Here is a 17,280-nt window from a genome sequence, read left to right as displayed (position 1 = left end):
CGGCTTAACGAGCCCGATAATGAGCTTGCTTAACAAGATGAACTTGACTCAGGCTCGTTAAATATGATAAATGATTTATTAATGAACCGAGCTCGAGCCTCATTACAAAAGCTATTGAGCTCTAGCCAAGCTCGAGCTTTTAAATATATATATATATATAGACACATACACACACATATTGAATGAATCGAGCCCGAATCTGATACTATTCTTCTTGGCTGAACTCCTTTACATCCCTACTCGTAAATGTGTTTATGCTTATAGTTATGTACGTCTCACAATTATGTTTATAGTTATTGAGTAAAAATTACTTTGGTACACGAACTATTGATAAAATGTGTTGAACTGTAATAATTGTTCCTGCTAGCTAGTAGAGCGATCGAATGACGCATGATCTGTTGTGTGGTTTAAAAGATTTGAGTTTCACTATGTAGGACCGAGCGCTTGTCGCTTTACCAAAAGCTATAGCGGGTGGTAATGGTGCAAATAAAATCTTTAAACCGCACAACAGCCCAAGCGCCATGGTTCAATCGTTCTACCAAGCAGGGACAATTATTGTACCCAACAATCTCCCTCTCAATAATTTCACTCCTTGCAATCAATGTGAATTGAACCCATGACCTTGGCTCTGATACCAATTGTAGGACCGAGCGCTTGCCGATTTACCAAAAGCTATAGCTGGTGGTAATGGTGCAGCTCAAATCTTTTAAACCGCACAGCAGCCAAGCGCCATGGTTCAATCGCTCTACCAAGGAGGGACAATTATTGCACCCAACACACTATTACCACCAACTATATATTTTGGCAAAGCGGCAAACGTTCGGTCTTACAATTGATATCAGAGCTAAGGTCATATGTTCGATTCTCATTGATTGTAAGGAGTGCAATTATTGGGAAGAAGATTGTTCAGATGCAATAATCGTCCCTACTGGTAAAGCGATCGAATCATTACGCTTGGCTGCTGTGCGGTTTAAAAGATTGAGTTGTACAATTACCACCAACTATAGTTTTTGGTAAAACGGCAAACACTCGATTCTACAAAATGTAAAATTAGTATATGAACTATTGAAAATGATTTAATTGATATGTGATCAAACTCAAAAATCATTTTGGCCCTTTACTTAAATTAATTTTAAGTTCAATATTGTTATTAAATTCATATAGATACGTATTTCACATATTTTTTAATTTTATTGATTAAAATTATAAAAATAAATTCATAAATACTATATTATAAAAAAATTTGTATATTATGCATCCGAAAATGTATTTCAATGTGAAATTTGTATATCATAAATGAAAACACACACATATGTATATGTTATACATTGCAAAAAAAATCGTTAGCCTATAGAGGTATTATTATCTCGATTTGTGTGATTATTATTGCTGAAAATTGTTGTACTTGGTTTAAACATTTCTCAAATTACATGATTTTTTTTAATTGTATTTTTAATTAAATATTTTAATATAAAAATATATATTTTATAATATCTTTATATATATAATAAATTACATTTTACTTCAGTATATTCTCATTTATTTTTGAATTATAATTTTATTAATATAAATAATAATAATATTATAACATAAATAAAGAGAAAAATATTATTTTATTATATATTTTAAATATTTTTAATTTATATTATTTTAAAATTTTAATTTATCGACTGTTATATATATATATTGTATTAATTAATATTTATAATGTTTTCTTATAATTAACATGATTTTTTATTATATAAAAATTAAATAAATATAAATTTATGTTTATAATTATAATCAATAAAATAATTTTAAAAATAAAATATGTATATATTTGAATTTAACAAAAATATTGAATTTTAAAATAATTTAAGTAATATGTAAAATTGATTTTATAACTTGATAATGTATCAATTAAATTATTTTCAATATTTATGTATTAATTTGATATTTTATTAATAATTTGTGTACTAAAATGAATTTTATTATGTAGTTATATACTTAATCTCTTTAGATAGTATTTGAGAGTGTCAGTTTTTTCTTGACAAAATTTAACAGACTTTCTATAAATTTTTCCAAAGCAACGCATAATTGGTGAGGGGGTGTATTCGTTGCAGAGATTTACTGACTTTTTTTAAATGACAGACTTTTGTGGAGTTGATAGATTTCTGCAGATTTTTATAGAATCTCACAGATTTTAATGACTTTCACAGAATTTTGTTATTTTTCATGACTTTTGTTGACATTTGTAAACTTTTTTCATGACTTTTAGTTTATTGGCATTTGTAAATTTTTTTTGTGGAACCATATGTGTTTTGTAATTCATGATTTTGATTATAATTTATTTATCAAAATTATTAATCGAGTATCAATACATTATATTTATCTCTCTTTAAAAAAATTTTATTTGTTTAAAAATTTTTTACCTATCATATAAATAATTTTTACTTATCAATTTGGTTTATAAAAATCAATAATTAGTATTAAACTTGTTACAATTAAGAAATTAATATGAATCTATAAAATTTTAAAATATTTAGTTTTATAAAGTATAATATTCTTATTTATATAATATATATATACACACACTCGTGTTAATAATTTTTTAAAACTACGTCAATATATCAAGTCAATATATATAAATCATATACATATACATATTATTATTATTATTTATTATAAATGTATATGCATATTTATATTAAAGTGAATAAAATGTAAATTTTGAGTTATAATAAAAATATAAAAAATATTAAAACATCAAATTTTATATAATTAATAATGAATTAATTATAAAAAATAATTATTGTTATTTTCAATTTATGATCAATAAAATATTATAAGTTTTTGTCGTGTAGTATAATAAGTTTTTATTTAAATTTTTTTTAAAAATATGATTTTAATTCTCGTGAGATTTTGTAATTAAAATTCAAAAAATTATTAATGATAAAATTTTTATTTTATTTTATTTTAAAGGAGTGTATTGATCTTAGAAATAGAAAAAATATGTTTGTATATATATTATTTTTAATTTAATATAACTAATATTTATGTGCCTAGTGTATAGACTATTTTAATAGAAATGAAAAAAAGTGTGAAAATGTCCATCCAAATCTTTAGGTTCAACCAAAGACAATTATGAACATTTTATTGTTATATATTTGCCTTTAATTATTGTACTTAATAGAATTCCATGGAGTTTTTAAAAGTTTATTGACATTTTGAATACCTTTAGACTTTTTGTAAAGTTTTTAAAAGTCAAGTTTGAATACCACATGACTTTTTAAAATTTTACAAATGTTCATCTTAAATACCACTAAACTTTTATGAAGTATATAAAAGTATAAATTGAATACATCTAGACTTTTAAACTCCATAAAATTCTTTAAAAGTATACTACCAATACACCCCTACATTATTTTGACTTAATGATTATCTAAAACTCATACATGTCCGTTTTTAATGAAAAACCGAAAGTAGTAAATTCATATGGCTCAAACTTTACTCCCAGTTCCCGCCACCGCCACCGCCGCCTCGTTCCGCCACAAGCATAACTATGCCCACCTCATCTCCACCGCCGCCACATTCCCTCAGCTCAAGCAAATCCACACCCAAATCCTCAAACACCAACAACACCACCTTCTCTTCCACCTTCTACTCTCCTCTCTTTCCTTCCCTGGCTCAACCACCTATTCCCTCTCCCTCCTCTCCGCCGTCCCCCCGCCGCCACCAAACCTCTCTAACAAGCTCATCAAACATCTCTCCCGCTCGAACAACCCGCAAAGCACCTTTGTCTTTTTCCAAACAATGCAGAACAAAGCGTTCCCTGTTGACAGGTACAGCTTTCCGCCACTTCTGAAGGCAGCTTCGAAGTCTATGGCTCTTAGTGAAGGGAAAATGATTCATGGATTGGCCTCGAAGATGGGGTTTGACTGTGACCCGTTTGTGGAGACTGCTTTGGTGGGAATGTACGCTTCGTGTGGGCATATCGGCGAGGGTCGCCTGGTGTTTGATAAAATGTCGTATAGAGATGTCGTGACTTGGAACATTATGATAGAGGGGTGAGTTTCGTACGCCAGAGAAATTCTAAATTGAAAATTTTTGTGTTAATTTTTATTTTTTTGTTGCTTGAAAGTTCGAAACTTTCTGCATTTTTCACAAATTAAAAAACTTCCATCTGCCCAGAATGAGGTAATCATGTAAATATGGTGAATTTATGAACTTTTCATGCATGGCCTACTTATTGTATTCAGAGGTCCTACATGTATAATATATTTACTTAAATTAGGCATAAAATCTGGAAAAATATTTATACACTAGAGCTCAGTAATTTTCTTTTTCATGATTTTTTATTCCATTTTGAACAGATATTGCCAGATTGGGCTCTTTGATAACGTCATTGCTCTGCTGGAAGAAATGAAGTCTTCTGATGCAGAACCAGATGATAGGATATATACAACTATTCTTTCTGCATGTGGCCGTGTCAGAAATTTGGATGTCGGAAAAATGGTACATGGGCTGTTAGATGAACGTAAACTTGTGGTTGATTCATATCTGCATACTGCACTTATAAACATGTATGCAAGTTGTGAGGCCATGGATGTGGCACAAAGTTTGTATGATAAGTTGAATCCTGTGAATATAGTAGCTTCGACTGCTATGATCTCTGGATACTCGGAAGCTGGCAATGTTGAAGCTGCTCGATTAATTTTTGAGAAAATAATTGATAAAGACTTAGTCAGTTGGAGTGCCATGATCTCTGGCTATGCAGAAAGTGACACGCCTGGAGAATCTCTGAAAATATTTCATGATATGATAAAATCTGGAATCAAACCAGATCAAGTAACCATGTTGAGTGTCATTTCAGCTTGTGCTCGTCTTGGTGCATTGGATCAAGCTAAAAAGACACATTCTTTGGTAGATGACATGGGATACGGAAAAGCTTTGCCTATAAATAACGCCCTCATTGATATGTATGCGAAATGTGGGAATCTTTTGGCATCGAAAGAGGTTTTTGATCGGATGCGGAGGAAAAATGTAATCTCTTGGACCAGCATGATAAGTGCTTTTGCGATTCATGGAGATGTCGATAATGCCATGAAATATTTTCATCAGATGAAACATGAAGATGTGGAACCAAATTGGGTTACATTTGTGGGTGTTCTCTACGCCTGTAGCCATGCTGGGTTAGTTGAAGAGGGACGCAAGGTATTCGAATCAATGGTGAATGAATATAGAATTACCCCCAAACTCGAACATTATGGTTGCATGGTAGACCTCTATGGTCGTGCAAATAGAATTAGAGACGCGGTAGAGCTTGTAGAAACTATGCCAATGGCACCAAATGTAGTTATATGGGGATCCCTGATGGGTGCTTGCCGAATTCATGGCGAGTTTGAATTAGGTGAATTTGCTGCAAAGCGTGTTCTTGAGTTAGATCCAGAACATGATGGTGCCCACGTGTTTTTATCAAACATATATGCCAAAGCGAAGAGGTGGGGCGATGTAGGAGAAGTGAGACAGTTCATGAAACACAAAGGGATATCTAAAGAACGAGGATGCAGTTCGATTGAAATGGATGGTCAGATGCACGAATTTTTGACAGCTGATAAAAGCCATAAACAAACGGTTGAGATATACGACAAGTTAGATGAAGTGGTTGATAAGATAAAACGGGTTGGATATGCTCCAAATACGAGCTGTGTTACGGTTGATTTGGACGAAGATGAAAAGGGAGAAGCTGTTCTTTGGCACAGCGAGAAGTTAGCGCTTTGTTATGGGCTAATAAGAGGGGAAAGAGATTCCTGCATCCGTATAATAAAGAACCTTAGGATTTGTCAAGATTGCCACTACTTCATGAAACTGGCGTCGAAGGTGTTCGATAAGGAGATTGTTGTGAGGGATAGAACCAGATTTCACCACTGTAAGGATGGTCTATGTTCTTGTAAGGATTATTGGTGATTCGTTGCATTTTTGGTAGACATGTAAATTATCGTTTCAATGTAATTACAATTAATTTGTTAAACAAGGAGCTTATAAAAAAGTGTTATTTTTTTTTTTAAAAAAAGGAATAAACAAGATCCATTGGTAATAAGAGTTTATAAGAAGATTTACAAGAAAAAAAAAAAAATCCCCACATTTGCTAAAACAATTGTAATAGTATAAAAGCCCCACAATATTATATGTAAGTGATTCTCTGGCCTCAAGCCAGGAGAATGATGTGGTGGATGCACTAATTTGGCATCCACTTCTCCATTTTTGTAAATGACATGTTGACCTGTAAATTTCCTCACAAACGCTCAAGACAATATTAAATCAAAACTTGGTTCGCCACCTTACTGATTTCCCAACTAAGTTACCAAAACTAGCTAGCAGTAAGAAAATGTGGAGTTGCATGCGGCCAGAAGATGATCTTGTATACATTCTTTTCGACGAAGAAAATGACTTACTATCGTCACTTGATCTTTTTCTCAACATCTCCCATCTGCAGCGACTTGGATGGCCGGATTCAATTAGCATTTTCTGCAGAAAGTCGTGTGTGCTTTCACGGCTTCATCCATTCCAAATGGTTTCTTCCGATCCCTGTGTTGGCTTCGTCTCTTACAGCTTCGTGACACAGTCCACACAGCCATTTCCCGTCGAAGTTGGATTTTACTTCACTACTTCAGTAATGTACTCTTGTGTGCAGTCTTTTTCAATCCACAGCACTCACATAAATTTGCTGATTCAATAATGTCCATTTTACTGAAGAAAGATGCAAAGAGAAAGAGAGGGAAATCAAGAAAAGTTGGGATTTTTGAGTATATGTGTGCTGTTTTCTGAGTTGAAATTTATGAATTTTTCCCCTTGAAAATTGAGAAAGAATCTCTGAGCTTTTTGTGAATTATTAAATCATGTAAAATGGAGAAGTCGTAATAGAAAAAAAAAATTTATATTAAACATAGTACCGACTTTACAGTCCCACACTTGAGTTTCAGTACATGCATATAAACAAACCGTATGTAATAATAATAATAGTAATAATTAAGTATATAAAGACACACATATATGTCTGCCCGCTCTTGCGTGAAATCAAAACAATTTTATTGGTAAATGTTAAGGTACTATAATTAGGGTAATGTTAGAACCTAGGGCATGGGTACATTAAATATTTTAGAGCACAACTCGACAAGAATACACTATAAATTAAAAAATAAAAAATTTTAAAAGTTTATTATTTAACTATCTCGTTTGGATTTCATAGACTTTTTTTTATTTTTTAAAAGTGCTTTTTTAAACTCTAATTTTGAACTTTTGAAAAAGCTCTAAAATTGGGTTGAGTAGATGCTACCCGCAGGGTAGTGCCCTGCGGGTGACGTGGCCGGCGGCGCATGATTGGTTAAAATCAGTGGGACCCACTAATTTTGACCAATCAAGGGGTTACACATCACTCGCAGGGTAGTGGCCTGCGGGCGGCATGTACTAAAACCTAAAATTGACTTAAAAAAGTATTTTTTAAACACTTAAATGACCATTCAAACATCTTATAAACTAAAAAAATACTTTATTTATTTTTTAAAAAGTTGTTTTTCTTGTATGCTTTTGACAACAAATGGTATATCTGATTAGTATGAGAGTTTGAAAGTGAATAACATTATTAATCACAAGAGAGGTATAAATACAATTGAATGAGTAGCCTAATATACTAGATAAGCACAATATAAAATCCTAGTATAGACTGGAATATACAAGGATAAAATCTAAACAAGTAACAGAAAATATTCGCACAATCATCACAATATTCACACAATCTTTTGCTAATATGCCCCCTCAAGATGGATGTGCCGAAGAAACACCAATCATGGAAATTAAACTCTTTAGACGAGAAGCAGACCGTGGTTTTGTCAAGGCATCCGCAAGCTGATCAGCAGAAGAAACATGTGAAACTCGTAATTTCTTGGATTGAACTAGTTCACGAACAAAATGGTAGTCCAAAGCAATATGCTTCATCCTTGAATGAAAGACTGGATTAGCACAAAGATAAGTCGTGCCAATATTGTCATTGTACAAAGTAGGAACAGATGAGGAAGTAAGACCAAGTTCGGTCATCAGGGAGCAAAGCCACGAAATTTCTGCCGCTCCTGAAGCAACAACCCTATATTCCGCTTCAGTGGATGAACGAGCTATATACTTTTGTTTCTTAGAGATCCAGGAAATTGGATTGGACCCATAGAAAATAACGTAAGCCTCAGTAAAGAAACGGTCATTAGGATTGCCACCCCAATCCGCATCAGTGAAACCATGAAGAGAGGGATCAACAGATGGACGCAGGTGTAAACCATAATCAATGGTGTCGTGAAGATAGCATAGTAGACGCTTTAAAGCTCCCTAATGAAGTTCGGATGGAGAATGCATAAACTGAGATAAGCGGTTGACGGCAAAGGCGACATCAGGATGAGTGACCAGAAGATTCTGAAGGTTGCCAACAGCTTGTCGATATCGAGTGGAATCAGAGGCAGGAGCACCATCATGCAAAGACAATGAGCCAGTAGTGGCAATAGGCATGGTCATGGGTTTGGAAGATTGCATATTGAACTGCTGCAAAATGTCAAGAGCATAACGTCGTTGAGAGAGCATAAGACCACGTGATGAAGCTAGGACTTCAACACCTAAAAAATAGGATAGAGAACCCATGTCTTTGACAGAGAAATGAGCATCCAGTTACGCAATAATTGAGTCAACGAGAGGCAAGTGACTGCTAGTGATAATCAAGTCATCCATGTAGACCAAGAAATACACAATGCGAGCCACATGGCGGTAAATAAAGAGAGATGAATCAGTTTGAGATGCAAGAAAGCCAAGGCACAAAAGAAAGGAGCTCAGAGCCTGGAACCAGGCTCGAGGAGCCTGTTTAAGGCCATAGATAGCCTTTTTTTTAACTTGCAAACATGAGCTAGAAAGTTCTTGTCAATAAATCTCGGTGGTTGAGCCATAAATACGTCTTTATAGAGAGAGCCCTGTAGAAAATCGTAGTTCACATCTAGTTGACATAATGACCAACCATGCTGAATGGCTATAGATAACACAAGACGAATAGTAACCGGCTTAACCACTGGACTAAAGGTTTCAAAGAAATCAATGCCAGGGCGCTGATGAAAACCTTTGTCAACCAACCGAGCTTTATGGCGATCGATAGATCCATCAGGATTTTGAGGTGAAAGAACCACTTACAACCAACCAAGTTCTGAGAGGGATGAGTGGGAACAAGATCCCATGTTCCATTTCGCATAAGAGCATCAAATTCAGAAGACATGGCAGAGCGCCACTAGGGATCCTTAAGAGCCATAGAAACATAGGTGGGTTCCATTGGAACAGCCTGTTTAGTGAGAGACAAAAAACTTGGGATTAGGTTAGGAGATATTATTTTTGGAGCGAGTGGTCATGGGCTGAAAATTTTGAGAAGAGGGTCGAAGTGCAGGAGATGCCGATGATTCTGAAGATGAGAGTGAGGGAGCGCGAACAGGGCCACATCAGGACACGGGTCTGGATCAAGAGGAGGAGCAGGGGACGACGGTGGTTCGACCATGTCAAAAGGATGGGCGAGGGGTTCGGGTGCAGGGTGGACAGGGACAGAGGCTGGTGGAGTATCATAGGGGAAGACTGATTCTACAAAGCGAACATGACGGGAAATGAAGATTTTAGAAGAGGAGATGTCGAAACATATATATGAACTTTGAGCGAGAGAGTAGCCAAAAAAGATGCAGGAAGAGGAGCGAGTATCAAGCTTGTGGCTTGTGTATGGATATAACCATGGGTAATAGAGACACCCAAAGACTCGAAGTTTGGCGAGATTGGGTGGTTTGAGAAAAAGTTTCTCAAAAGAGGATAGGTAGGAGAGGTTGACTTTAGGTAAGCGATTGATGAGATAGGTGGCAGTGGCAAGAGCATAAGGCCAGAAGATGGGGGGAAGAAAGGCTTGGTGGAGAAGCGTGAGACCAGTTTCAACAAGATGGCAATGACGATGTTCAACATAACCATTGTGTTGGGGGTGGGGGGGTGTGGAGGCGTAGTGAGATGAGAGATTCCGGATTGTGCAAGGAATGGTTTTAGGGCAAGAAATTCGCCACCATTATCAGTATAGAGAGAAATAATGTTGCGATGGAAGTAATTTTCGACCAATGCTTTGTAAATGGGAAATATGGTTAGGACGTCGGATTTACGTTGTAAGGGGTAAAACCAGATTTATTTGGAAAAGTGATCAACAAAAATGGCATAGTATTTATAACCATTAACGGAGTAAACGAGGGAGGAGCATACATCCGAGAAAATTAATTCAAGGGGCGATGACGAGGTAAGATTAGAAGTGAAAAACGGAAGTTGATGACTTTTATTAATAAGACAAGAATTACAAGGTAAATTTGAAACATAACTAGATGAAAGCATTAAAACATGAGAAGACACTAGACGACTATAGTAACCCGTATCCGAAATTAATGATTAATGAGTAATTAATCGTGTAATTATGTTAGATTAAGTAAAACATGATTAAAGAAAATTCAAATGGATTAACGGAGTTCAGAAATGGATTCAGGATACTCAAAAATGGTGGGTATGGTTCGGGAGGTTTGGACGCTCCGAACTTGAGTTCGGAGGACCCGAACATGGACAGAGCCAGTCTTCCGTGGCTCTAAAGACTTCGGTCGGTCCGAAGCGGGTTCGGACGACCCGAACACCTGCGGCCAGCTGTCCCAAAATATTATGTCATTGGTGACATCATCCAGACAGAGTTCGGACGATCCGAAGGTGAAGAAAGGAGGCTCTGATCTGTAGTCCCGGACAGGTGTATGGTTGCATGTGTAAGTGTTGACACGTGGCAGACTTCGTACGGCCCGAGGAAGAGATCGGAGGATCCGATCGGGTTCGGATGACCCGAACACGAGTTCGGACGATCCGAACGTGTTCTATAAATATGAGGTCCGAGCTCCTCATTTGGTGCGAATTTGGAATTCCTCTCCTTCGCCCACGTGGCTCTATTTTAGGGCTTTAGGTACTCTTATTTTAGAGTTGGAGTAGGTAATATATTTTAGTATAGTTAGACAGTGTCTGACATAATATCGGAGCAGTGCTTGTGTAGCGGAGCCGTGCTCGAGGTTATGGAGCTGCGACAGGGGTGTACTACTAGTTGCGGGATAGTCGCCATCAGCGGGCTGACAACGGACGCAGGTATAGCTATGGTCTCATTAAAATATTTAGGAGTATGCAATAGCTTATTTAAGGCTTTTAGAGCTTAATTAATGATGCATGAGTATTTGAATTGTAGAGCTGATGGCTTGGAACCTAGAGTGGGACTGCTAGGAACTACCTGTAATAAGGTACGTAAGTACTGACTGAGATAGCCAGCGGGTTTTGCATGCTTATATGTTGCATTTGTGTGTCATATTATTATGCAGCATGTGCATATCATATTGTGCGTATCCATCTTTTGAGATGAGCCATGTAGGGATGCTCAGCCCTGTTCGAACGGTTGATGTCGAGCGCCCCGCGACCGACGGGTTAGCCAACACTGGCATCTGGAAGACACGGTCTACGTCCATTAGGAATGAGCAGTATACGCAGGGTTTGCTCCCCGGGTTGTACCACTCATGTCCTAGGCGCCATTACTGAGCAGTTGTATACAGTTATCCTAGATATGGATACCCTGTCATGTGCATTCATCATATTTGTATGTTTTACCCGTGCTTTCGTATTGAGCTCAGAGCTCACATCCAGTATTTTCTAAGTATCTGGACACCCCATTCGACGGGGCAGGTGTAGGTGTAGGATTGAGTACCAAGAGCTTGAAGTGGCGAGTGACCGTGGAGGCAGCAGAATTAGCTGTAGGTTTTTGCCTTTAGGCTTATTCATTCGATTGGGGTTGTATAATTGAATTTTTTTCAACCGGTTGTATTTTGCCAGTCATATTTTATTTAAGTCTTCCGCAGCAATTTATTTAATGCATGCTTAATTATGCTCTTAACTCTGATTAGATAGTGGATCCGAGTTGGGTCGCTACATTTATTGGTATCAGAGCATGCATTCAAGAGACTTGGGATATAGTATTAAGACTTTGGGTTATCCTTATAGGATTGATGAGACCTTGGAAGAGGTGATGATGCGGCGATTAGGTTGTCTGAATACTATCATCATCTGCAGGATTTATAAAGATTTGGCTTATGGGATTCCAGCAAGTGCGGACAGAAGCGATTGATCGTGTCCGAGTTTTCAAGACTTCTACTCATGTGGATCCTAGTTTTGGATCGAGTACCGGATGCCATAGGCAGTGGCAGAGGATTGGTGGGGACTTACTTGATGCTTGCATCTGTACAATCATTACCATGATGACACTACTCTGAAGATTCTCCTGTCGTAGTTGGAGAGATAGTCAGATATAACTTTACCAGGGAATGCTTCGAGTGCCTAAGGCATGACTGGTTGTGAACGTAAGGCCATTAAACTCATGCAGAACATGGTTTTGCCGATATTCATGTATCATTATTAATCCAGCAATTCGTGAGTGATTGCAAGTGATTTTGCTAAGTTTGGCTTGGTTCTAGTTGATTAGTGTTCAACTATTGTAGCTCATGGGATTTGAGTGGGTCGACTGTGACTGTTTGAATTGTGGTTAGTCTAGGCGTTTTCCCAGGATTGACCTAGTTAGTTAGAAGACTAAGATAGTGCCAGCGATGAGTGGACTCATCTAGAGGCATTAAGGGTATTGTTCGATTTAGAACATTGAGCTTTGTTCTAGGTTGTTTCCTTAGAACAGTAGGATGTCTGAACTTCGTTAGGTTGAGACTTCGTGATGATGGGTTTTCATCGAGATGCCAGGTCTAGTATATGCCGAGAGTTGTGGACTATGACCATGACTAGACGTGATGGGGCGCGAACCTATGCCAGCGTTGCCTGTGAGCCTTTGTTCTTCAGGAGATGGCGGTGGGAAGGCTACTCAGTCTAGGGATTTGGCGACAGTCACAACAGGGTATGACCTTGATTAGATATCAGGTTTGATATCGATGGTTCGATATCGTCTGGTGTGCCAGAGATATAGGTTGAGTATTCTGCTGTGGGAACCAGTCTTGGATGGGATGCTATTTTAAGACTTCGACTCGAATATGAGGACTACTCCATGATGATTGACTTCATCTGTGATGGATTATATCAGATGTTAAGAATTGTACAAGACTAATTGAGATGTGAGGTACGCGTGATTTATGCCAATGTACACTTGACGGTGATTCAAAGTGGACATTGTGGTGGGCTACCTCAGTCTTGAATTGTTGCACATTCTTAGCGAGGGATATAATCAGGAGCGTGTCCGAAGATTGTGGAAATCTTTGGGATTCGTTAGTTATGATTCTTGGACTTGACGAGCCTTGGCGTTCATTTTGAATGAACAAGGTAAGGCAGGATAAGTCCAGGGATAGCGCTAAGTACTGTCTGATGTTTTCAGAGGTTGAGCGTAAAATTTTCCATGGGATGGAAATGGTCTAGGTTGATAGATTGCGAGCGACTCTTGGTCTTAGTTCGTCTTGATGATTCGCCTTGGGTGAACAAGACAATGATTGGTAGTGCTAAGGTGTCACGGGATTTGTGCTAATGACTACTAGAGGCAATTGGCTAACTCTGTTAAAGTTAGGTTGATTAAGTTCAGTATACGAGACAACTGTCAGTAGTAAGGCACGAGATTGTGTCGATAGGCTACTAATAGCTATTTTGTTGTTATCAATTATGGGTGTGTCGAAACCAGAGCAATTTGGGTATTCCAAGCGTTGGGAATAGTTCGTTGTGGCAACGGAACCAAGTTGATCTAGCCATGTAGGATGGATGATCAGTGGTGGTCTGATCTGATGAGTGCAAGCATCAGTAGTTCGACGAGATCGATAAGGTAAATCCAATCAGTGATGATTTGGATATAGCAATCGAGAAATACTTGGGATAGTATTTTGTCGCTTAGTGCTTAGGAGATGAGTACTTGGTACAGTCTCGGAGAAGGTGATGCTTTGGAATCTCTAGGTTTTCCAGAGACAAATCTACTGATAGATTACAATTAACTTGTATGGTCAAGTTAGGTGTTAACTTGACAGGGGAAACAAGCAAAGGAATTGGTAGCTCACCGGATAGTGTTCTTGTGATGATGTCTTAGTATACCGTTGGGTTTGAGATCCAACGAGAATTGTGTACTCGTATGGACATCAGTCGTCTGTGAGGTATGACATTAGCTGGGATCTAGTTCTCGAGATCCAGCAGAGTGTGTCACTAATTTTCAGCGTGTGGTGCGTGAGGTCATTGAGATGATCGAGACAGTCAATGATCGACTTAGTAGCTAACAAGGTTTGCCTTTGGAATCAAAGATTTCACAAGATCGTGACAGATCGAATTTGTTCTTTCCAATCAGTGAGTCACATCCGTACAGACTTTTTGTCAAGGATATTGCATTTAGCAACGGACAATGGTCAGATCGTGATAGGTAGCTAGTGATGATGGTGTCATCAGAGACTCCGAGGTGAGTTATACCAGGTGCAATGACTGTCGAGTTTCGAGACGGAATAAGAAGTGTTTCCATATGTCTGTGCATTGTGGAATGTCCCAGTCGAGCATATTGGTGGGAACTTGCCTTCTATTGTGTGCATGTGTTGTGCATTTGATTCCCACTCTATAGGTTAGAGTTTGTCTTCTATAGGTCTCAAAGCCCAACAATTAAAGCTCGACAAGTTCCATATTTTCGGTTGCTCAAAACTCTTATTCTTTCATGATTTCAGTAGGGCTCAGCGCCTACACGCTTGAAATTAGCGCCTAGGCACCCTTCAAGTTGAACCATCAGTGCCTAGGCACTTGATTGTGGTGCCTAGGCTTCAATCTTCACGTCTATCTCTTCATAGTTGCTCCTAGGCGTCACTGCATTGTTTCTCCTTTGTTTTTTAGGCGCTTAGGCGTATCTTTTGGTGCTTAGACTCTTCCTTTGTTCTCCCAAAATCATGTTTTATTCTTGTTCAACCTCCTTTGTATACTCAACACCTCTGTTTCATGCAATTCATGTATCTTGTCTACTTCCACATAAACAACAGCAAAATGTGCCTAATATCTCTCGATTCATAACAAAAGCCAAGCTAAATCATATAACAATTAAGTTCATAAATTGCAATTATCAACTATCTCAGTAGTACTTTACGTACCTCAACAATTGTCCTAGATGTACAGGTATCTACAGTCCATCACTAAAATTCAAGATAAATAACGCATAACTAATACTGATCTAAAAGTCTTAACTAAGCTAATAGATACTCCCAAATACTAATAGAGATCTCGGACTATACTTGCGTTCATCGTTAGTTCTTTGTTGTCAAAGGCCCCAACTCCTAAGCACTGCTCCGTAGCTCCTCCGAAAATGCCTCGCTACTACCTGGACCTCGATGGCACTAACCAAAACCCACAAACTAGACTGAATTGAGAAAGAAAAGTGTGTTTGGGAGAAATAAATGAGGCCCTCAGATGGACTATTTATAGGAGACAATCGGAAGATCCGATCCCTGCATGCATGCCACGTTTCGAATTGCCCTGATCGGAAGCTTCGATCTCCACTTAAGAAGCTCCGATCTCATGCATGAGATTGTGAGTCCAAACGCTGGTGACACGTCACTTAGTGCGCATGGCCTAAACTTTGGAAGCTCTGATCTACCGTTCAGTGGTTCAGATCTACACCCTTAGCTTTCGAACTGCATCACTTGATCTGAACACTTCGGACCTTCCGATCTCCCTTTGGTCCACGTTCGGACCTTACGAACTACTCGAGTCAACATTTCTCTTTGGACCATTTTTAGACATCCCGGAAATTTTTGGGTTTTTTTATCACATAAAAATTTCTTAATCATGCTTTACTATTCTATACATGAATAACCAATTGAATTACGTAAAAAAAAATTCGGGTTACTATATAGATTTTTCGAAAGAAAAAACCAAAGTTTAAAAGAAATGATGAACGTCATGCTTATAAGTTCGGGCTTACCTCAACACTTGTGGGAGGTAGGGAGAAGGCAATTCCATCAGCTAACTATATTCTGAACGAAATCCTTCCCAAGAAAAGTGATAAAACACCTTATGAATTATGGAAAAGTAACAAACCTTCCTACAAATACATCAAAGTGTATGGGTGCATGGCAAAGGTTTAAATACCTAATTCAAAGCAAGTCAAGATTGGCCCAAAGATGAAATTTTTGGAATGAACAAAGGGATGACTATTGAATCCAAAACTGCAGTGTTCTTTGAAAACATATTTCCTTGCAACAAGAGAACTCAAAAAATTGATACTAAAAGAATAATAGAAATGTCAAATGAAGGCTCTTCTCAAGGGGAAAGTTTTGTAAAGAATGATCCTAGTTCTATAAAAATAACGAGAGAAACAATTAACGAAAGTTCTATTTAAAAAAAAAAGAACCTGGAAGAAGCAAAAGAGCTAGAACTAAAAAGTCATTTGGTCAAGATTTTCTCACTTACATGCTGAAAAATGAACCAAAGATCTTACAAGATACATTGTCTAGCCCTGAAGCTCCATACTGAAAATAAGCCATCAACACTGAAATGAACTCCATTATGCAGAATCAAACTTGGGAACTGGTGGATCTTCCACTAGGAACCAAGCCTTTGGGATGAAAATGGGTCCTGGAAAGGAAGTATAAAGCCGATGGAATAGTATAAAAATACAAGGCTAGATTGGTGGCTAAAGGATATAGACAAAAGAAAGGCCATGACGTTTTCAATACATATTCAGCAGTCTCAAGAACAACTTACATTCGTGTACTCACTAAAATTGCAGCATTGCATAACCTAAAAATTCACCAAATGGATATCAAAACTGCGTTCTTGAATGGTGAGTTAGAAAAAGAAATCTATATGGATCAACCCAAATGATTTTTTTATTCTAGGTAAAGAAAAGAAAGTGTGCTGACTCGTTAAGGCTTTATGCATGCTGAAGCAAGCACCTAAGAAATGGCATTAAAATTTTGATAAAGCCATGTTGACAAATGGATTTACGATTAAAATATGTTTATATTTTGATGACATGCTAATAATGGCGAGTAATCAAGATGTTATAAATACAACAAAAAAAATGTTGACAAAAAATTTTTACATGAAGGATTTGGGAATTGCCGATGTCATACTAGGGATTAAACTCTCTAGAACTTCAGATGCAATTGTCCTATTGATAAGCGTGTTTTGTATTCATATTTTTGGTGTTAGTATGTTGTTTATATGCATGAAGTTGTGTTGTGTTCATTATGT

The 17,280-nt window shown here is 37.3% G+C and overlaps 1 protein-coding gene across 1 annotated transcript; it reads left to right on the top strand.

Annotated features, from left to right (window-relative positions):
- Positions 1–3,474: 3,474 nt before the first annotated feature.
- Positions 3,475–6,008, top strand: LOC140875247 (pentatricopeptide repeat-containing protein At4g14820). The gene is made up of 2 exons (XM_073278885.1): positions 3,475–4,046; positions 4,353–6,008. The coding sequence occupies exons 1-2, from the start codon at positions 3,475–3,477 to the stop codon at positions 5,944–5,946; spliced, it is 2,166 nt and encodes a 721-aa protein (XP_073134986.1). The 3' UTR covers positions 5,947–6,008.
- The last annotated feature ends 11,272 nt before the right edge of the window (positions 6,009–17,280 follow it).

This window comes from Henckelia pumila, chromosome 1 (assembly GCF_033568475.1).
Source record: "Henckelia pumila isolate YLH828 chromosome 1, ASM3356847v2, whole genome shotgun sequence".
Lineage (NCBI taxonomy): Eukaryota > Viridiplantae > Streptophyta > Magnoliopsida > Lamiales > Gesneriaceae > Henckelia > Henckelia pumila.
Note: the sequence above shows the minus strand (reverse complement) of the source record. Positions and strands in the feature narration are given on the sequence as shown.